The following is a 14,861-nucleotide window of genomic DNA, read 5'->3' on the forward strand; positions in this document are numbered from 1 at the left end:
AAAGCTAATTTTATTACTAGGTCTAAAGGAAATGTAAGGCAGTAGCATGTTTAAAAAAAAAAAAAAATGGCCTGCCATCCGCAGCCATTGGAAATCAATGGGAAGTTTTGAGCTAAATTCCGTTGTTGTTTTGTTGGGTTTTTTAAGATTCTAACACGCAGAAGAAAATAAAAATTGCTCCAACATTTCCTCTCTTGCTGGTAGAGGAGCCCAGGGGTTTGTGTAGCAAGATGCTGAAGCCTTTCAGAGAGATTTGCCTCTGTGTTGCCTTCTTTCTGTGGCTGTGGCATTGTTTTGGTAACTCCAGTAGAGTGCTGCAGATCAGGGCAATCTAATTGAGTTTTGCATCTGTTTTGTGCTTTCTCTAGGGCCCTCCTGGTCCAGCTGGTCCTGAGGGAAGGCAAGGAGAGAAAGGAGCCAAGGTGAGAGCTGAATGGGGTTTCTTTCTTACCGTGTCTTTCATGTGCCAAACCGCTCACCCTCTGACGTTGTTATTTGAAAGACAGTGATTTGATTTTGCTGTGTTACAACAAATTAGTCTGAACTTGGGGCCACTGGCCTCAAATCTAAATCTCTGTTTCATCTTTTAACAAACTCTACGGAGATAATTAGAGCTCGGTAAGGTCACGAGAGTGTTTTTCTTGCTTTGAAATGACAGAGCGCCATAGTTGGCAATTTAATGTGTTGTAAATAATACGGCATGCGGAGTCCTACATCATATCCCAGAGCTAATGCAGCATTATTGGACCGTGGTTATTTCAGTAGAGGTGATGGGGGAAATGTGAAGTGGGATTGCAAATTACAGATCCAATTGTTGTGGCAGCCGCAGGAATGCTGATGGCGGAGGACATGCTCTGCTAGCACATCTCCCAGGACATAAGCAAAGAAAGCTTTGTGCTCTGGAGAGCTTGCAGCAAAGGCTGCTCCTGCTGTAAATCAGCAGAAACAGACAACTCTGAAAAGTGAAGTTGTCTGGGAGAACGCTTTTCCTCAGCACATCAGGGATAAATAAGCAGTAAGAAAATCAGCAAATGGAAAACTTTATATGCTATGCGGGGAGTTGAGTTGACTCTGTGATATCCTGCAAGCAACTGCTGTGTCTCTGAAAAGATGGCTTAATGCCCCAGTGCATATTAAGCCACGCTGTCTCTTGCATCCAGGGTGAAGCTGGTTTGGAAGGGCCTCCTGGGAAGACAGGCCCAATTGGTCCCCAGGGTGCTCCAGGGAAGCCCGGCCCTGACGGCCTTCGAGGAATTCCTGGTCCAGTTGTGAGTATTCCTCAATACTCCTCACACCTGAGAAAGCTTCTGGGCAGGGTTGTTGCTGTAACCTATATGCCCTGGAAGATCTTTGTTCCCAGCATAAGATGCTGTCTGCAGGGGAGCAGATAGTTTCCATGCTTAAGTGGCTGAGAGCAGATGAAACATCCTCAGTGGAAATGACAATGAATAGTGATGAGTACCGTCACCCAGCATGTTTTAGCTGAGTGTTGGGTCTGCTTGCCCCCTCTCTGGATTAATGTTTCCTTGAGCTCAGAAGCCACTTTTCCGGTAGAGATATGAGCACAACATGAGCGTAAATATTTTTGCCTTTATCTGTGAGAAAATAGGGGAAATATTCTCTGGCTTGGTGGTCAGGCGAGGGTGGATTAATAATCAGAATAATGCCATCTGGGAGCAGAGCTCTTGTGAACGATGGGTTTGAGAGTTTGCACTGTTTTTCAGGGTGAACAAGGCCTCCCAGGATCCCCTGGCCCAGACGGCCCCCCAGGCCCATTGGTACGTCCAAACCATCAAATCGGATTAGTTTCTGAGATGGGAGAGGGCTTTCTCCATAACTTCATTCTATCCTTTGTTTTCCCTCCCGTCTCCCAAAGGGCCCGCCTGGTTTGCCTGGCCTCAAAGGAGATTCTGGTCCTAAAGGAGAGAAGGTAAGTGCCACGCATGACCCCACTGCATGGCCTGGTGTCTGTGTCTGGGTGTGGGGCACAGGGAAATGTGCGTGATGAATGTTTACATACAAAATGAGCAGGTGCTCCATTGCAGCAATTCCCTTTCTAAATTTGTAGCATTTCCCGTTGCAAAAAGACTGTGTTTTCACTCTACTCTTCTACTTCCATATGTCAGGGATAGCTACACGCTCCTATCGCCTTGCTTAGATATTTGGGTTTGCCTCTGTAAATGTCTTTCACAGGTAGCTTTGGCGTTCTGTTACCTCCAGAGAGAGATCGTAATTAACATCTGCTATCTTCCCCTAGGGTCATCCAGGTTTAATTGGTCTTATTGGACCGCCCGGTGAGCAGGGAGAAAAGGGCGACCGAGGTCTCCCAGGCCCCCAGGGCTCTGCAGGACCCAAGGGAGAGCAGGTAAGTGTTCCATAAGTCCTTCATTAAATACGCTTTTCAAGTGTGAGGCTTGCTGCCCTAGAGCAGGTGCAGTATAGCAGAGATGGTCAATCTCAGCATGAGAACGTTGCTAGTTTTTTGAGTCATATTTTCTACGTTCGTGTGGTTTATTCTACGTGTGAAATGCAGCGATGCTCCAAAATGATCCATTTTAGCAGAAGGGGGGTTCTCAAGAGTCGCATGAAAAGAGCTGAGTAGACTGGGAGGGATGGTAACACAAGTCTGGAAGACTGACTTCCAGAACTGTGTGCCTGAAGGAGATTCCCCAGTCGTACTCTTGTCTGGAGCATGCACATGTTTAAAAACCAGTTTAAGCTTCAAATTGGAATGTCCTCCAAAACCAGGTGGTCAGCTGTGAGCAGTGGTTAATTCCATAGTCGTAGGCCAGCATCGCTGCCTGCAGATCAGTATTGTTCTGCTCTTATTTTTCAGGGTATCACAGGTCCCTCCGGACCAATTGGACCCCCAGGGCCACCAGGATTACCGGTATGTGACCAGTAATTCTCTTTGAACTCCTAGGGAACTGTCCAGCCCTTCTGGGGTCACCCTGGGGCTCCCAGATACCCAGCACAGCCTTTCTGGAGTAGTGACCTTATGTGATGATGCTAACAGCAATGGGGATTGCCCAGCTGAGCGTAATAACAGCACTTGGATGTGTTACGGGAGTGCTTCTTGTATGTTTGGAAAAAAAAGCAAAGTTCATCTGAAATGGATGTGAAAAATGGGCACAAAAAGGAAGTGAATGTAAGAAAAAGGAAAAAAAAGAAGAAAGGAAATGGAGAAACTAGTATAGCAGGATTCTGTCTCTCTCTAAGGAAAGGCTGACTTCTCTGCTAAAGAAGATACTAACTCCCTTCTGTATTTTTCTCTGTGCAGGGTCCACCTGGTCCCAAAGGTGCTAAAGGATCATCAGTGAGTATAGACATTGTTAAATGAAGAGGCTGAGGGTCTCTTATTACGTGCACAGCCTGCTGTGACTCCTCCACATCAGCAGTGTTAAGGCAATTAGCAAAGATGGCTGTAGCAAATGCGGCATTCTCAGACTGTCCAAGCTCAGAAATTATAATTGGGGAAGGTTTCTGTTATGCGCATTGTACTTCACTGAACATCAGTGTAGCAAGGATCGTAAGGAGGAATGCAGTGAATAGTCCTCATGAGAAAAACTACTACTGTAATGCAGAGGGTGTTAAAAATAGACTGTGAAGCAGGAGGTGGCAAGCTGAGGAACGAGGAACTCGGTGAGAAATGCAACTCTAAAGTGAGCTCCATGTTACAGATCTCCTATTCAGGCAGTTAAAAATTCCTCTTGGGCAACTTCCTAAAGTCTTTTTTCCATGCAGAATTCAGTGTTATATTAATTTTAAGGTTGGATTTGATTTTTCAATCTGCTGTATTGATTTGGAGAGTTAACATTTTCGTACGTTGAGAGATCCTTCCTTTTCTGCGGGAAGCCTGAGGAAAATTCGACTGCTTCATCCCAAGTGTCTGACATTGTTTCTTACCGAGCACCAGAAAATAACCACAGTACACATTTTACTGGGGACATGGGGATGGGAGACCCCCTTTGTGTGCCTAAAGGACAGGGAGGAAGCTTTTGCTGGTAGAGACTATGGAAAGGAATTATGTTTGGGGTGTGGTATCGGTTACTAATGCTTTTTACTGAGTGTTTTTCCTTTTTTTTTACCTAGGGTCCAACAGGTCCAAAGGGTGAATCAGGTCTTCCTGGGCCCCCAGGGCCTCCTGTAAGTACAGCCCGCTACACAAACTTAATGGGTGTCATCATGTAGATTTCCAGATAAAGATCCAGCATATCAGGAATCCTCACAATGGAGCGAAGTCCATTAGAGATGCCAGGGAAGAAAGCAGAAAGTGAAGGGAGGAATTAGGAATGAGAGGAGAACAAGAGAAGAAGGAACCAATGTTGGTGGCTGGTAGCTGGGGTTTTCATCAATACCACCATGGGTGTTTCAGATGTTTAGTGTGTATCTTGTGATGCTGTTCTTTGGCACTGGTGACTGCTTTGGCCGTTTCTTCTGTCTCGTCCCCATTTCCACTGAGAAGTTGCATCTTCTTTCCCCGTCTATCAGGGTCCTCCTGGAGAAGTCATCCAGCCTCTGCCCATCCAGTCTTCCAAGAGAACCAGGCGAAACATCGATGCCAGCCAGCTGGTGGACGATGGGAATGCTGACAACTACATGGACTATGCAGATGGCATGGAGGAAATTTTTGGCTCACTGAATTCCTTGAAACTGGAAATTGAGCAAATGAAGCATCCGTTGGGCACTCAACATAACCCAGCTCGTACCTGCAAGGATCTCCAGCTCTGTCACCCTGATTTCCCAGATGGTGCGTCCTGGGACAGAGGGGGCACAGGGAAAACACAGTGGGTTCCTGGTGAATATGATTGAGTGCAGGAAGAGAAAGATTTCTGGGGACTCTCTGGCCCTTGTTGCCCTCTGAGGAATGTGGCTGGCCAAAGAGGCAACACATAAAGAAAAATGGGGATATGTGGTGCAAAAAAAAGCTGTTCTTGAGAGGTGCCACAGTATTATATGGAATCAACCACCATTTTTCTCAAAAATACATGTAATAGTAGGCTATGACAGGGATGAAACAGCCCCAGTGAGATGGTTGTTGAAGTGCACCTGGATATCCCTTCACAGTGCTGATTCTTTCTTCCCTTCTCCTCCCTGTCGTGCATCCAGGTGAATACTGGGTGGATCCTAACCAAGGATGCTCCAGGGACTCTTTCAAAGTGTACTGTAATTTCACAGCTGGTGGAGAGACTTGCATCTTCCCTGATAAGAAGTCTGAAGGAGTAAGTCCCCACAACTTTGTTTTGTATCATGATGATGAAAGATTGTTTCCTAATATGAATATTCATATGCGCAGTGTTGATTATGTTAATGCGTACTGATACATTAGTTGACCCATACTCTTAATTTTTGTCACATATCCATGCAGTGTTTTATGGAGCTGCTCGGCTGGACACAGGCTGTGATGCTCCTCAAATGCAAATTGTGCTACACTTGTGCAGTACTACCATAAGTGTGAGGAAGGCTCAGCCTGCTGTTCTTCCATGGAGATGAGCTAGAACAGCTATTGCAGCACCGTTAAGTGTTGGATGGATGGTTTTATTATAAGCCATAGCAGAGTTTAAGACATATCCCCTTTCAGTCTGTCCTTAACGCAATAGAAGCACGCTGATTTGCTTTATGGTTTGCAGACTGTAAGGAAAGGACAGTCCCAGGACACCTGCAATAAAGTTTGTGTGTTGCTTTTGGAGAGATTTACAGCAGAAGTGAGGGAATTTCTGGAAGAAGAGGGGAGTGCACAGCAGCCATGCTCTGCCTGGGAAAAAAAAAAGTGGTTCAGCTGCTCGGGTGGGACTGCCATACTGCCATAAGGGATGCTCTGACACCACCCTTCTTGTCAGGGTCACTCCCTGTCCTGCTCCAGGTGTCTCAGCCATGCTCAGTGGTCCAGCACTGACGGAGGATGCTGCGTGTGCTGCCCCGTGTGGTGCACAACCTCGGGAGGCACTCAGAGGCTTTTCTTAATGTTGCTCTTTGCCTTTCCTAGCCCCACAGCATCTGGATTTGATGTTGGAGTGACAGTAGCCTGCTCCATCACCAGCGCTTTCGCTGTTCATATTTCTATTTTTTTTTCCTCTATCTTTCCTTTTAGCTCTCCTGCCGATAGACTGCAATGATGGTTTTGCATCCAGAGTATCTAGAATTAGTGATCATTAGCCCTTAGCAAAGGAGGCTGGTGCAAGCAGCAGCATCTCCTTCTGCTTGAGAGGCTGCTGGCACCACAGGGCTCTGCCGGCTGGTCTTGTTACTGGTGTATAAAGATTAAGAAAACATGCTTCTAAAACAAGTCGGCCGTTTTCAATAAGACATGCAAATGCCGCTCGTGGAACTGAATGTAACTTTCTTTCTTTCTTTTTTTCTCTTTTCTTTCCTTCCTCATTGCCGTCCACAAACTAGGCTAGAATTACTTCTTGGCCAAAGGAAAACCCAGGCTCCTGGTTCAGTGAATTCAAGCGCGGTAAACTGGTAAGATGCATCTCAGTGCTTTCAGTTTTCTTTAACCCGTGTCATATTTTACAGAGTAAAATGGCTCGTTGGCCCAAAGAACAGCCTTCCACATGGTATAGTCAATACAAGCGGGGGTCTTTGGTAAGTGGCTAACCTTGGCCCTCTAGTCTGAATCAGAGCACGTCATCTGCTTTGGTATGGCCAGACCTGTTGCACTCTGCATGCTCGACTAATCGCCATCACAAGTTGCAGTTAAAACATTTAAGGTGGAATACTTAAGGTGAAAAAGAAGCAAAACCCCCCGGGGACACTTTTGGTGACCAGCTCTGTGCCCTGCAGGAGGGTGCTGCTGCTCCCTGAGCTGTCCCATCATAGCAAGGGCAAACTGGGTGTCCCCGTGCTGCTGTCCCCAGGTAGAGCAGCCTCATCCTGAGACCCTTGGTGTGATGCCTCAGCCTGGAGCTGGGCACTGTGCTGCTGCTGCACCACTTGCTTATGAGTAGCCCAGGCTGGTTTGATGAGTCTGCATATAACTGGGTCAGGTTGTCCCCGAATCTCAACTCCTTGCTGGAGATGAGCCATGCTGGGAGCTCCCACACCATCCCCAGAACTCAGGAGAAGTGAAGTCATTGATTGAAAGGAAGATTTGAAGCCGTGTGCGTGCCAAGCCTGATGGCCTGGAATTTGATGTAGTCGCAATTGAAGTGGTTTTTTAAAGGCAGAAAAACCGCTGTGAGGTCAAACAATGTTTGATGTCAGCAAGCAAGCAAGACAGCAACATGTAAAAAAACAAAAAACAAACAAACAAAAAAAAGAGAAGCAGCTCTAGTATTTGGTCCTGTAGCTGAACATACATGTTGTGCATAGATCGCTCTCCCACTGAGCCCTTCATCAAATGATTAACTCTCCTCCAGCAACAGAAATCTCCCGCACGTTGTATCAGTTCCTACAGGATTAGTGGGGTGCACATCGTGAGCTCGGTCAGATCAGGAGGATGAGGGAAGGAGCAAATATTCAGCAGGCACGAGCAGGTGGAGGTGCTGATGTCCCTGCTGCCCAGGGCAGAGGTTTCCTGCAGTACACCCAAACTTCCACCTTAAAGGGCAAACAAAGGAGGATGCTGACTTGTTTCCCTGAGCCACATTTCACTGCCACTAAACACGTATGCTCTGATTCTGCCCACAAGAAGGATATGGCTTCTGCAGCTTTTCTGCACCATCCAACAAGGCCGCAAAGCCAAGGCTTCAGCCTCGTAGCTCCTTGGAGGGCAACTACTCATAGCTTAATTACAGAGCACTTCATCAATTAATATTACAAGTACGTCTATCTCTGCATCTTCTCTGCTTTTTTTTCTTTTTTTCCAGCCTGTTTGTCAGCTATTTTAGAGGCTGAATGGGCACCCTAGAGCTTGGGGCCTATTTTTTGAATAGGAATTTCAGTGCCACTTGGTGCCCTTTGTTCCATCATTCTGCGTTGCTGTTTTCTTGCTTTTTACCTGTCCCACATTTTCCATTTGCAAAAAAAAAAAAAAAGCCACCAGCACATAGGAGACTTTCCACAGCAAACCCCCAAAACTGTTCAAAAGCCGTAAATGTAAAGCTGGATTTATTTAAAAAAAAAAAAAAAAAAAAAAAAAAGCATTTCATACCAGTCAATATTTGGAACTATGAGACTGGTAGACTGGGGAGGTGTTTGCCTGGATGTGAATGGGCTGAATTCTGTTTGTAGGTTGGCAGGATGGGTGTGGGTGCCCCTCGGGTTGGCAGGGCTGCTCTGCTCATCCCAGAGCCTTCGTGCCCAGCCTGCAGCCACGGGGCTGCCCACGGGGCACCCCATAATAATCCCTGCATGCACCTAGTGTGCCAGGGCTTGCCTTTCGTGTGGGGACACCCATAGTAAAATGGATGGAGTAACTGGGGAATACGAAGAAACCTTTTGATGCTTCCCCGCTGTCATTAATCAATGACACAGAGTACGTGGAGTTAATTTCCCAGCGTTCCTCATGATGCAGCCAAACTGCATTTTGAGGGATAAGAGGGTTGCAGATGTTTTCTTTTGGCCTCTGCTTTCCTCCTGTGTGCATTACGCACGCACGTAATTCCCGGTAGCTCTAACAAGACCTGCCACCCATCCATCCTGTTATCCTTCGCTGCCATATGGCATCTGCCACAGGCAAATACTACAGCACGGAAAAAGGGAAAGCATTGATTTTATTTGCAAAACCAACAAGCTCTGTGCACACAGCCAGTTCCCAGTGGATCCGATGGTAAACCTCGTGCAGAGGCAGAACAACTGAGCCCCCTTAGCAAGCAGTCAGGCTCCCAAACCAAGCATCGATTTGAGATAGGAATACACAGAAAAGTAACTCTTGCAGATCGATGGGCAGTGCCGTGTGTCACTGAGCGTGCACTGAGTGCTCAGCATTTTGTGTCCCCGTCCTTCTATGTCCTGGTGGTTTCCTGCTCTCTCTCCACCTGGCATGCGTGGCTCTCTCATGGTCAGTCATATTTAACTCTCAGGAGGACGGTGCAATGGTATCCTGACAACCGGTTGGTATATTTATTTATTTTTATTACCTTTTTTACTCGTGTAACTTTGTTGTCTGGTTATGAATCTCTTCTACTGTTTGCAGCCCGCACCGTGATTGGATGCTTCACCGTACCTCGAAGAACACTGTGCTGTTTGTGTGCCTTTTTCTCCCAGTCATTTCTTAAAGAAGTCAGCTGGTCTGTAGGGGGCAGTTTGAAGAGCTGCTCCGGTGGCTTCACCGTGGCTGGAGGTGCCACCTCAAGTGCAGTCAGTCCATAGAATGAACTGGCTGTGTGCCATGGGTGCTTCCTTGTTGGGGGGCACAAGGGAAAGTTGCAGAAAGGCCTGAATCCTGAGGGCTGGAGGAGCTTTCAATAGCTTGTGTTTTGCAGGAATAGATTTGCAGAAACCGTTCTCCCTTGAGGGAGAAGAGGAACCTGGTGTGCAGGACAGAGCAAATCCCCATGCAGGTGCAGCTGTGAATCTGTCAGAAGGAGCAGGATTTCTGCAGAAGAGGTTGTAGGGATTGCTTAGAAATCTCAGTGCGGTGGTATCCAGGAAAGGTGAATGGGAAACACTCCTGTGTGTGCAGAACGAAGTACCTGCGGAGGTCAGATAACTGTGTCAAATGGGGCAGAAAAATAACGCTCCAAACCCTTCCATAAGTGTTCATGCTCCTCAGAAGCTGGAGAAGTATGCTCAGTACTGGCTTTAATGGCCTTGAGACATGCATCCCTAGATTTGCTGAGTGTTGTACCGCTTTGCAGCCAGGGCTGAAATCCCTATTCCTTTCTCCTCCTGCCCTTGGGTAGCCTTGTTTTTTTTTTCCTTAGCTCACCAACAGATCACAGCCAGCAACACAAATAAACTGGCTCTGGCAGCAGGAGGACCAGAGCATCCCTCTGCCACGCAGCGTGGCAGGAGCAGGACCTACGCCCTGGTGGGATGGGGAGACCATCCTGCAGCAGAGGGCTGGGTACCCATGCACATGGGAATAAGGATGGATGGGAAAGGTGGTGGTCCTTGGAGCTCCCTACATGCATTGCTTTGCCCCTCACTGCCCAGTGTTTCCCCTTCTCCACTTTCCTTAGCTCTCCTACGTGGATTCAGACGGGAACCCCATTGGAGTCGTACAGATGACGTTCCTCCGGCTGCTGAGCGCCTCGGCCCACCAGAACATCACTTACAACTGCTACCAGTCCGTAGCCTGGCACGATGCCACCACTGACAGCTACGACAAGGCCATCCGCTTCCTGGGCTCCAACGACGAGGAGATGTCCTACGACAACAACCCGTACATCCGAGCCGCCTTCGACGGCTGCGCGGTACGTGGGGCGGATTGCAGCAGGGGTCTCTGAGCAAGTCACTTCCCCTTTTCCCTTGCTACAGTCGCTTTGAGGATTGACTTTTTGCCCCAAGCTCAGGGGCAGATGTTGAGCTGCAGCCCTGCCCTTCCCATGCACGCACAGCCCGTGGTACTCTTTTTTCCTTCTCTTTGGCTGTGAACGATGCCCAGAGTTTCCAAAGGTGGCCCAACATCCAGCCTGCTGGATGCTTCTGCCTGCTGCTGGGTATCTGATTTCAGGCTGAGCTCTGAGCGGTCTGCCCTCAGGAGCTGAAAATTTGGCAAAGTAGGTGCAGCTTGCATTTATTTCGAGACCCAGTTTGTCAGTGCAAAAGCATGCATAATTCTCACCTTCTGCAACTGCAGTGCTTGAAGCCCACGGGACTGAATGATAGAGATGTTTGACAGCAAAAGCCCTCCACATAATTTGAGATTAAAGTGATTCTGTTCTGGCAGACGCACTTTTACTGTAGGAGCAATGAGAAAAAATCAAATTAGAATCACTTCTTTTAATACTCTTGCAAGAGAGGAAAAGGGCATTCATCCCTCTACTGAAAACGCTCAGAAGTCGCATGGGGAGGTTTATCCTCCAGTACCTCGTGTCTCCTGATAACACAACTTGTCCTCAGCATAAAGAGCCCTCCCCTCCCTTCTCCTTCATAAGTCTCAGGGAAGCTGCAAGATCACACGCTGCACATTTCAAGGCAGATCCATCTGATGAAAACCCTTTTAGGTTAAGTGATGCTGCTCAGGTACCCTGCGTTGCTCTTCCTTCTCCCTAATGAGGGATATTTGCCTGGAAACAGGACTGGAGCTCCTTTGAGTTTATTTGCTTGGTTGCTTCTCACTGGAGGCTGTAGCACCGGCTGCTGTCAGCACAACCAGCCCCGGTGCTGCAAAGTAAAGACAGGCAGGAGCAAAGCAGGGAGCAGCAGGGGCTGGGTGAGCTCTGGTGCTGTGGTGGGGCATAGGCCTTTGGGCATAGCTTCCAAGCTTCAGCCCTTCCTCCTGCCCCTCTCTGCAAGGCAAGTTCCTGCAGGCTATGGAGAGAAGGTAAAGGACACGGAGGGGACTCACTGCATCCTGCAGGGATTGATTCAGTGCAGAGCCATATTCCAGCGAGATGCTGCGAGAGCCTTGTAGAGCGATGCTCTGCTTCTCCTGCATTCCTGTACTGTCTCGGGGACCTCAGCAGGTCGTCCTTGCTGAAACACTGGCAATATCTATAAGATTAAGCCTTAATGTGAAAAATGAGGCCTGGTTACCCAGCACGGCATTGCCACAGAGGCCCTGAACCCTGACCATGATTGAGGCTGCTGCAGCCAGCACCGGAGGAGCTCCAGGGCTGATGTTTGGGCCATTATTTGAATATGTTTTTCTTGATCTTACGGCTCTTTCTCAGTAACTGTGATACAGCCTATTCTTCTGAGACACACAAATCAGAGGGTAAAGGTAGAGCCAAAAGCTGCTCCATAAATTCACTTGTTTGCGCAGCTTTGTATGCTCCCGGGTGCACTTCTGCTCCTCCAATAATTATTTATATTTCAGAAATAACTGTATGGCTAGCAGGCACGATAAAAAGACAACATCACCTTGTGAATTCCATCAAACTTTAAATGTGGTCTTTTCGGTAGCACTCGGGTAATAGTCAAACTAATATATTCAAATTAAATTGCTTATATTTGCTTGGCAACCCATGCGTGTCCTTGGGGAGGCAAAACAACTATACTACAGCCACAGCAGTTCTGCCAAGCTCCTGCTCCAGCTCTGAGCTGTGCTGAAAGCAGCATTAGTGCCACTCCATCCTCGTGGCAACAGCTTTGAAGTGAGTGCTCAGGGCAGCCATCTCCCCAGCGTCCCCAGTGGTGCCTACTGCATCTGCATTGGGGTTGGGTGCTGGGTGCCTCCAAATTAGCTTAGGCAATGCCTGGGTGACACCGTCTGCGTATTCCCAGTTGACCAGTGAATGTTTGCTCATGATAACCGGCCGGCGTTGGCTTGGAGGCACCATCAGAGCTCCTCTCTCTCCCTCTTCTCCCCCCAGGCAAAGAAGGGCTATCAGAAGACTGTCCTGGAGATCAACACGCCCAAGGTCGAGCAAGTGCCTATCGTCGACATCATGTTCAATGACTTTGGAGAAGCGTCACAGAAATTTGGATTCGAGGTGGGACCAGCTTGCTTCATGGGCTAAGAGCCACCTGAAAACTAGTCTCCAAATGAGCAACCTCGTAACCTCATTGCGCCATTTAATTAATTAAAAAGAAAAAAAAAAAAAAAAGAAAGAAAAAAAAAAAAGAGTTCCTCCTCACATGCACGTTCTGAAACTGGACAGCGATGGGTTATTTCCTTTTCGTTTTTGTTTTGTTCTTCGTTTCGCCCGAGTTCCTCTGTGCCACGGCACCCACACGAACCCACGCAGAATCTCATGACCTTGACGCTGCCCACGTGGCCCGTTGACCTGTCCCCATGCCACCGGGGCGGCCCCTGTGCCTCGCTCCGCTGCTGCTCCTGCACGGCCACCGCGCGCCCGCCATCTCCTCCACCCGCGTGTCCAGAGATGGAAACGCAGCCGAGACTCCTTCTCCCGGCAAGATGATGCCGAGTTGCTTCTCTGTAGATTTTTTTTCTCTGTGCGTTTCTAAGGAAAATGGATAAAAACTTGAAACTCCTGCGCTCAGCTTGACGTTGAGTCCCGGCTCTCGTGCGAACCCTGCTGAAGTTCTTCCTGGTCATCTCATTGACTTCTTGTGAGATTTGCATTGGGTCTAGCAAGCAGATGTAATGGCCGTTTCCAGAATCTGTAGGATCTCCATTGAATCGCCTAATTCTACTTCTTACCAAATTGAACCCCGACGAATTCGATCGCTAAAAGTCACCCTGGGCATCTCTTTCCCGTGTCTTAAAGGTGCTTATATTTTTGTATGTTTGTAAGTAAATATTTGTATTGTATATTATTATAAATGTTTCCACGTTCCCGGCTTCAAAACATGCATGTGACCCCGCCTGCACGATGACAGCCCCCTGCTGCCGCCCCGCAGCCGCTGATGCCTATGGAATGATTTGCTCCACAATAAGGAAAGCAAAGCCTCTTCTTGCTACCGAGCCCTAAAAGCAGGATCCGATTTGCATCTTTGTGCCCCCGCTTAAGCTTCACGTCCGTGTTTTAAGTTAATTCTTCTTGCCCGCTTGTTTCCTTCGATATTCTTTGAAAATAATAATAATTAAAAAAAAAAAAAAACAATCTATTCCCGGTGGCAGATTGCAGTGGCAGGGGAGATCCATTTGTCCTCTTGGAATACGGAGCGTAAAGCAACGGAGGAAAAAAAAAAAAAAAAAAGGAGGAGGAGAAAAAAAAACAAAAAAAAAAAGGTGCTGTTTGTTTTTACATGTTCTCTTCGTGGTGCTATCTACTCGAGTAACGTTAACACAACACTGGTTGGACCCTGCCATTGGCCAATCTCCCACTGGCCGCTGCTTTAGCCGCTTCCAGCGCAGCCTGCACGCTCCTGCTCCGGTCTCTGGTTACCAATGCATGGCGGCTTCGTATTCTCTACATCGAAGACCTCTCCTTTCCTTCATCGTGTTACGGGAGCTCACACGGCCCGCGTAGGAAGTCTGAAAAGCGCTGACGCCTTCTCAAAAAAATACCCACGCATTTGTACGGTGGCGATGACACCGGATCGTACTCGGTCGCCGAATGTTTGTGGTGCTAACCGATGTCCTTGGCGCTGTCCGGACGCGGGGACGGAGCTGCGTGTGCCATTCTCTTCCCGCGGTGGCAGCCGGGATGGCTTCCTTCCCCACGCATCGTTTTTGGATCCCAGCCATTGCCACCGCCTTCCTTCTCCCCGCGTTGCTTTGTTTTCTCCCCGGCTGTTTCCTTCTTTAGATCTCTTGGCTGGAAAATCGATGTTGCAGGGGATTTTTTTTTTATTTTTTTTTTAATTATTATTATTATTATTTGGCCCGGAGTATTACAGCAACGGTTGAGCCAAGGGTGGGGTCTGTCACCGTAAAGGAAAGGACATCACATTTACTGTGAAAAAAGGCAATATATGATGTCTTTTCCCCCCCTCCTTCCCTAGCAGAGAGCAGCAGCGCCCGCGGGAGGGAGCGAGGCGGGAGCTGCGATGCTGCACGGTGCTTTCGGGTCTGCAAGAGCCGTGTCCATCCGCCTCCCTTCTTGTGTCGTGTTCTGTCTCGTTACTATTTTTATTTTGTTGGTTTTTTTTTTATTTTTTTCCACTTGAGGGGGGGGAGAAAACAATAAAAGGTGCTACCCTAAAACTGCAGACCCCAGCAGCAAAGCAGTGAAAACGAGGATCCAGTGATCTAGGGCCGAGTTCGGCTTCTGCTCACCTTGGCAAGAGCCTCGGCCAGGAGCAGGGGGAAGGTCGAGGAGGTTGCACGTTCCCGTCTGCAACAGATATAAGCCATATCTCGATGTATGTATGCACACGTGTGCGTCTGTCTAGGTCATGTGATTCTGTTCTGATGAATTCCCATCAAGGGAGCTTTTTTCTTTTTTTTTTTTTTTTTT

General features: G+C 48.0%; 1 protein-coding gene across 3 annotated transcripts in view; it reads left to right on the forward strand.

Moving 5' to 3' along the window:
• COL5A1 (collagen type V alpha 1 chain) overlaps positions 1-13,658 on the forward strand; it is a 127,152-nt gene extending 113,494 nt beyond the window's left edge. For 2 of the 3 annotated variants that reach the window (XM_021413741.1, XM_021413739.1), the window contains exons 54-66: positions 369-422; positions 1,161-1,268; positions 1,725-1,778; positions 1,877-1,930; positions 2,258-2,365; positions 2,837-2,890; positions 3,281-3,316; positions 4,093-4,146; positions 4,492-4,750; positions 5,110-5,222; positions 6,397-6,465; positions 10,068-10,301; positions 12,366-13,658. In XM_021413741.1, the coding sequence (XP_021269416.1) occupies positions 369-422; positions 1,161-1,268; positions 1,725-1,778; positions 1,877-1,930; positions 2,258-2,365; positions 2,837-2,890; positions 3,281-3,316; positions 4,093-4,146; positions 4,492-4,750; positions 5,110-5,222; positions 6,397-6,465; positions 10,068-10,301; positions 12,366-12,512 (1,344 nt within the window). In that variant the 3' untranslated portion in view covers positions 12,513-13,658. Of the gene's footprint in view, positions 1-368; positions 423-1,160; positions 1,269-1,724; positions 1,779-1,876; positions 1,931-2,257; positions 2,366-2,836; positions 2,891-3,280; positions 3,317-4,092; positions 4,147-4,491; positions 4,751-5,109; positions 5,223-6,396; positions 6,466-6,519; positions 6,589-10,067; positions 10,302-12,365 lie in introns of all 3 variants that reach the window. The other variant, XM_021413740.1, reaches the window with a different exon arrangement.

Source organism: Numida meleagris, chromosome 16 (assembly GCF_002078875.1).
Source record: "Numida meleagris isolate 19003 breed g44 Domestic line chromosome 16, NumMel1.0, whole genome shotgun sequence".
In the NCBI taxonomy this organism is placed as follows: domain Eukaryota; kingdom Metazoa; phylum Chordata; class Aves; order Galliformes; family Numididae; genus Numida; species Numida meleagris.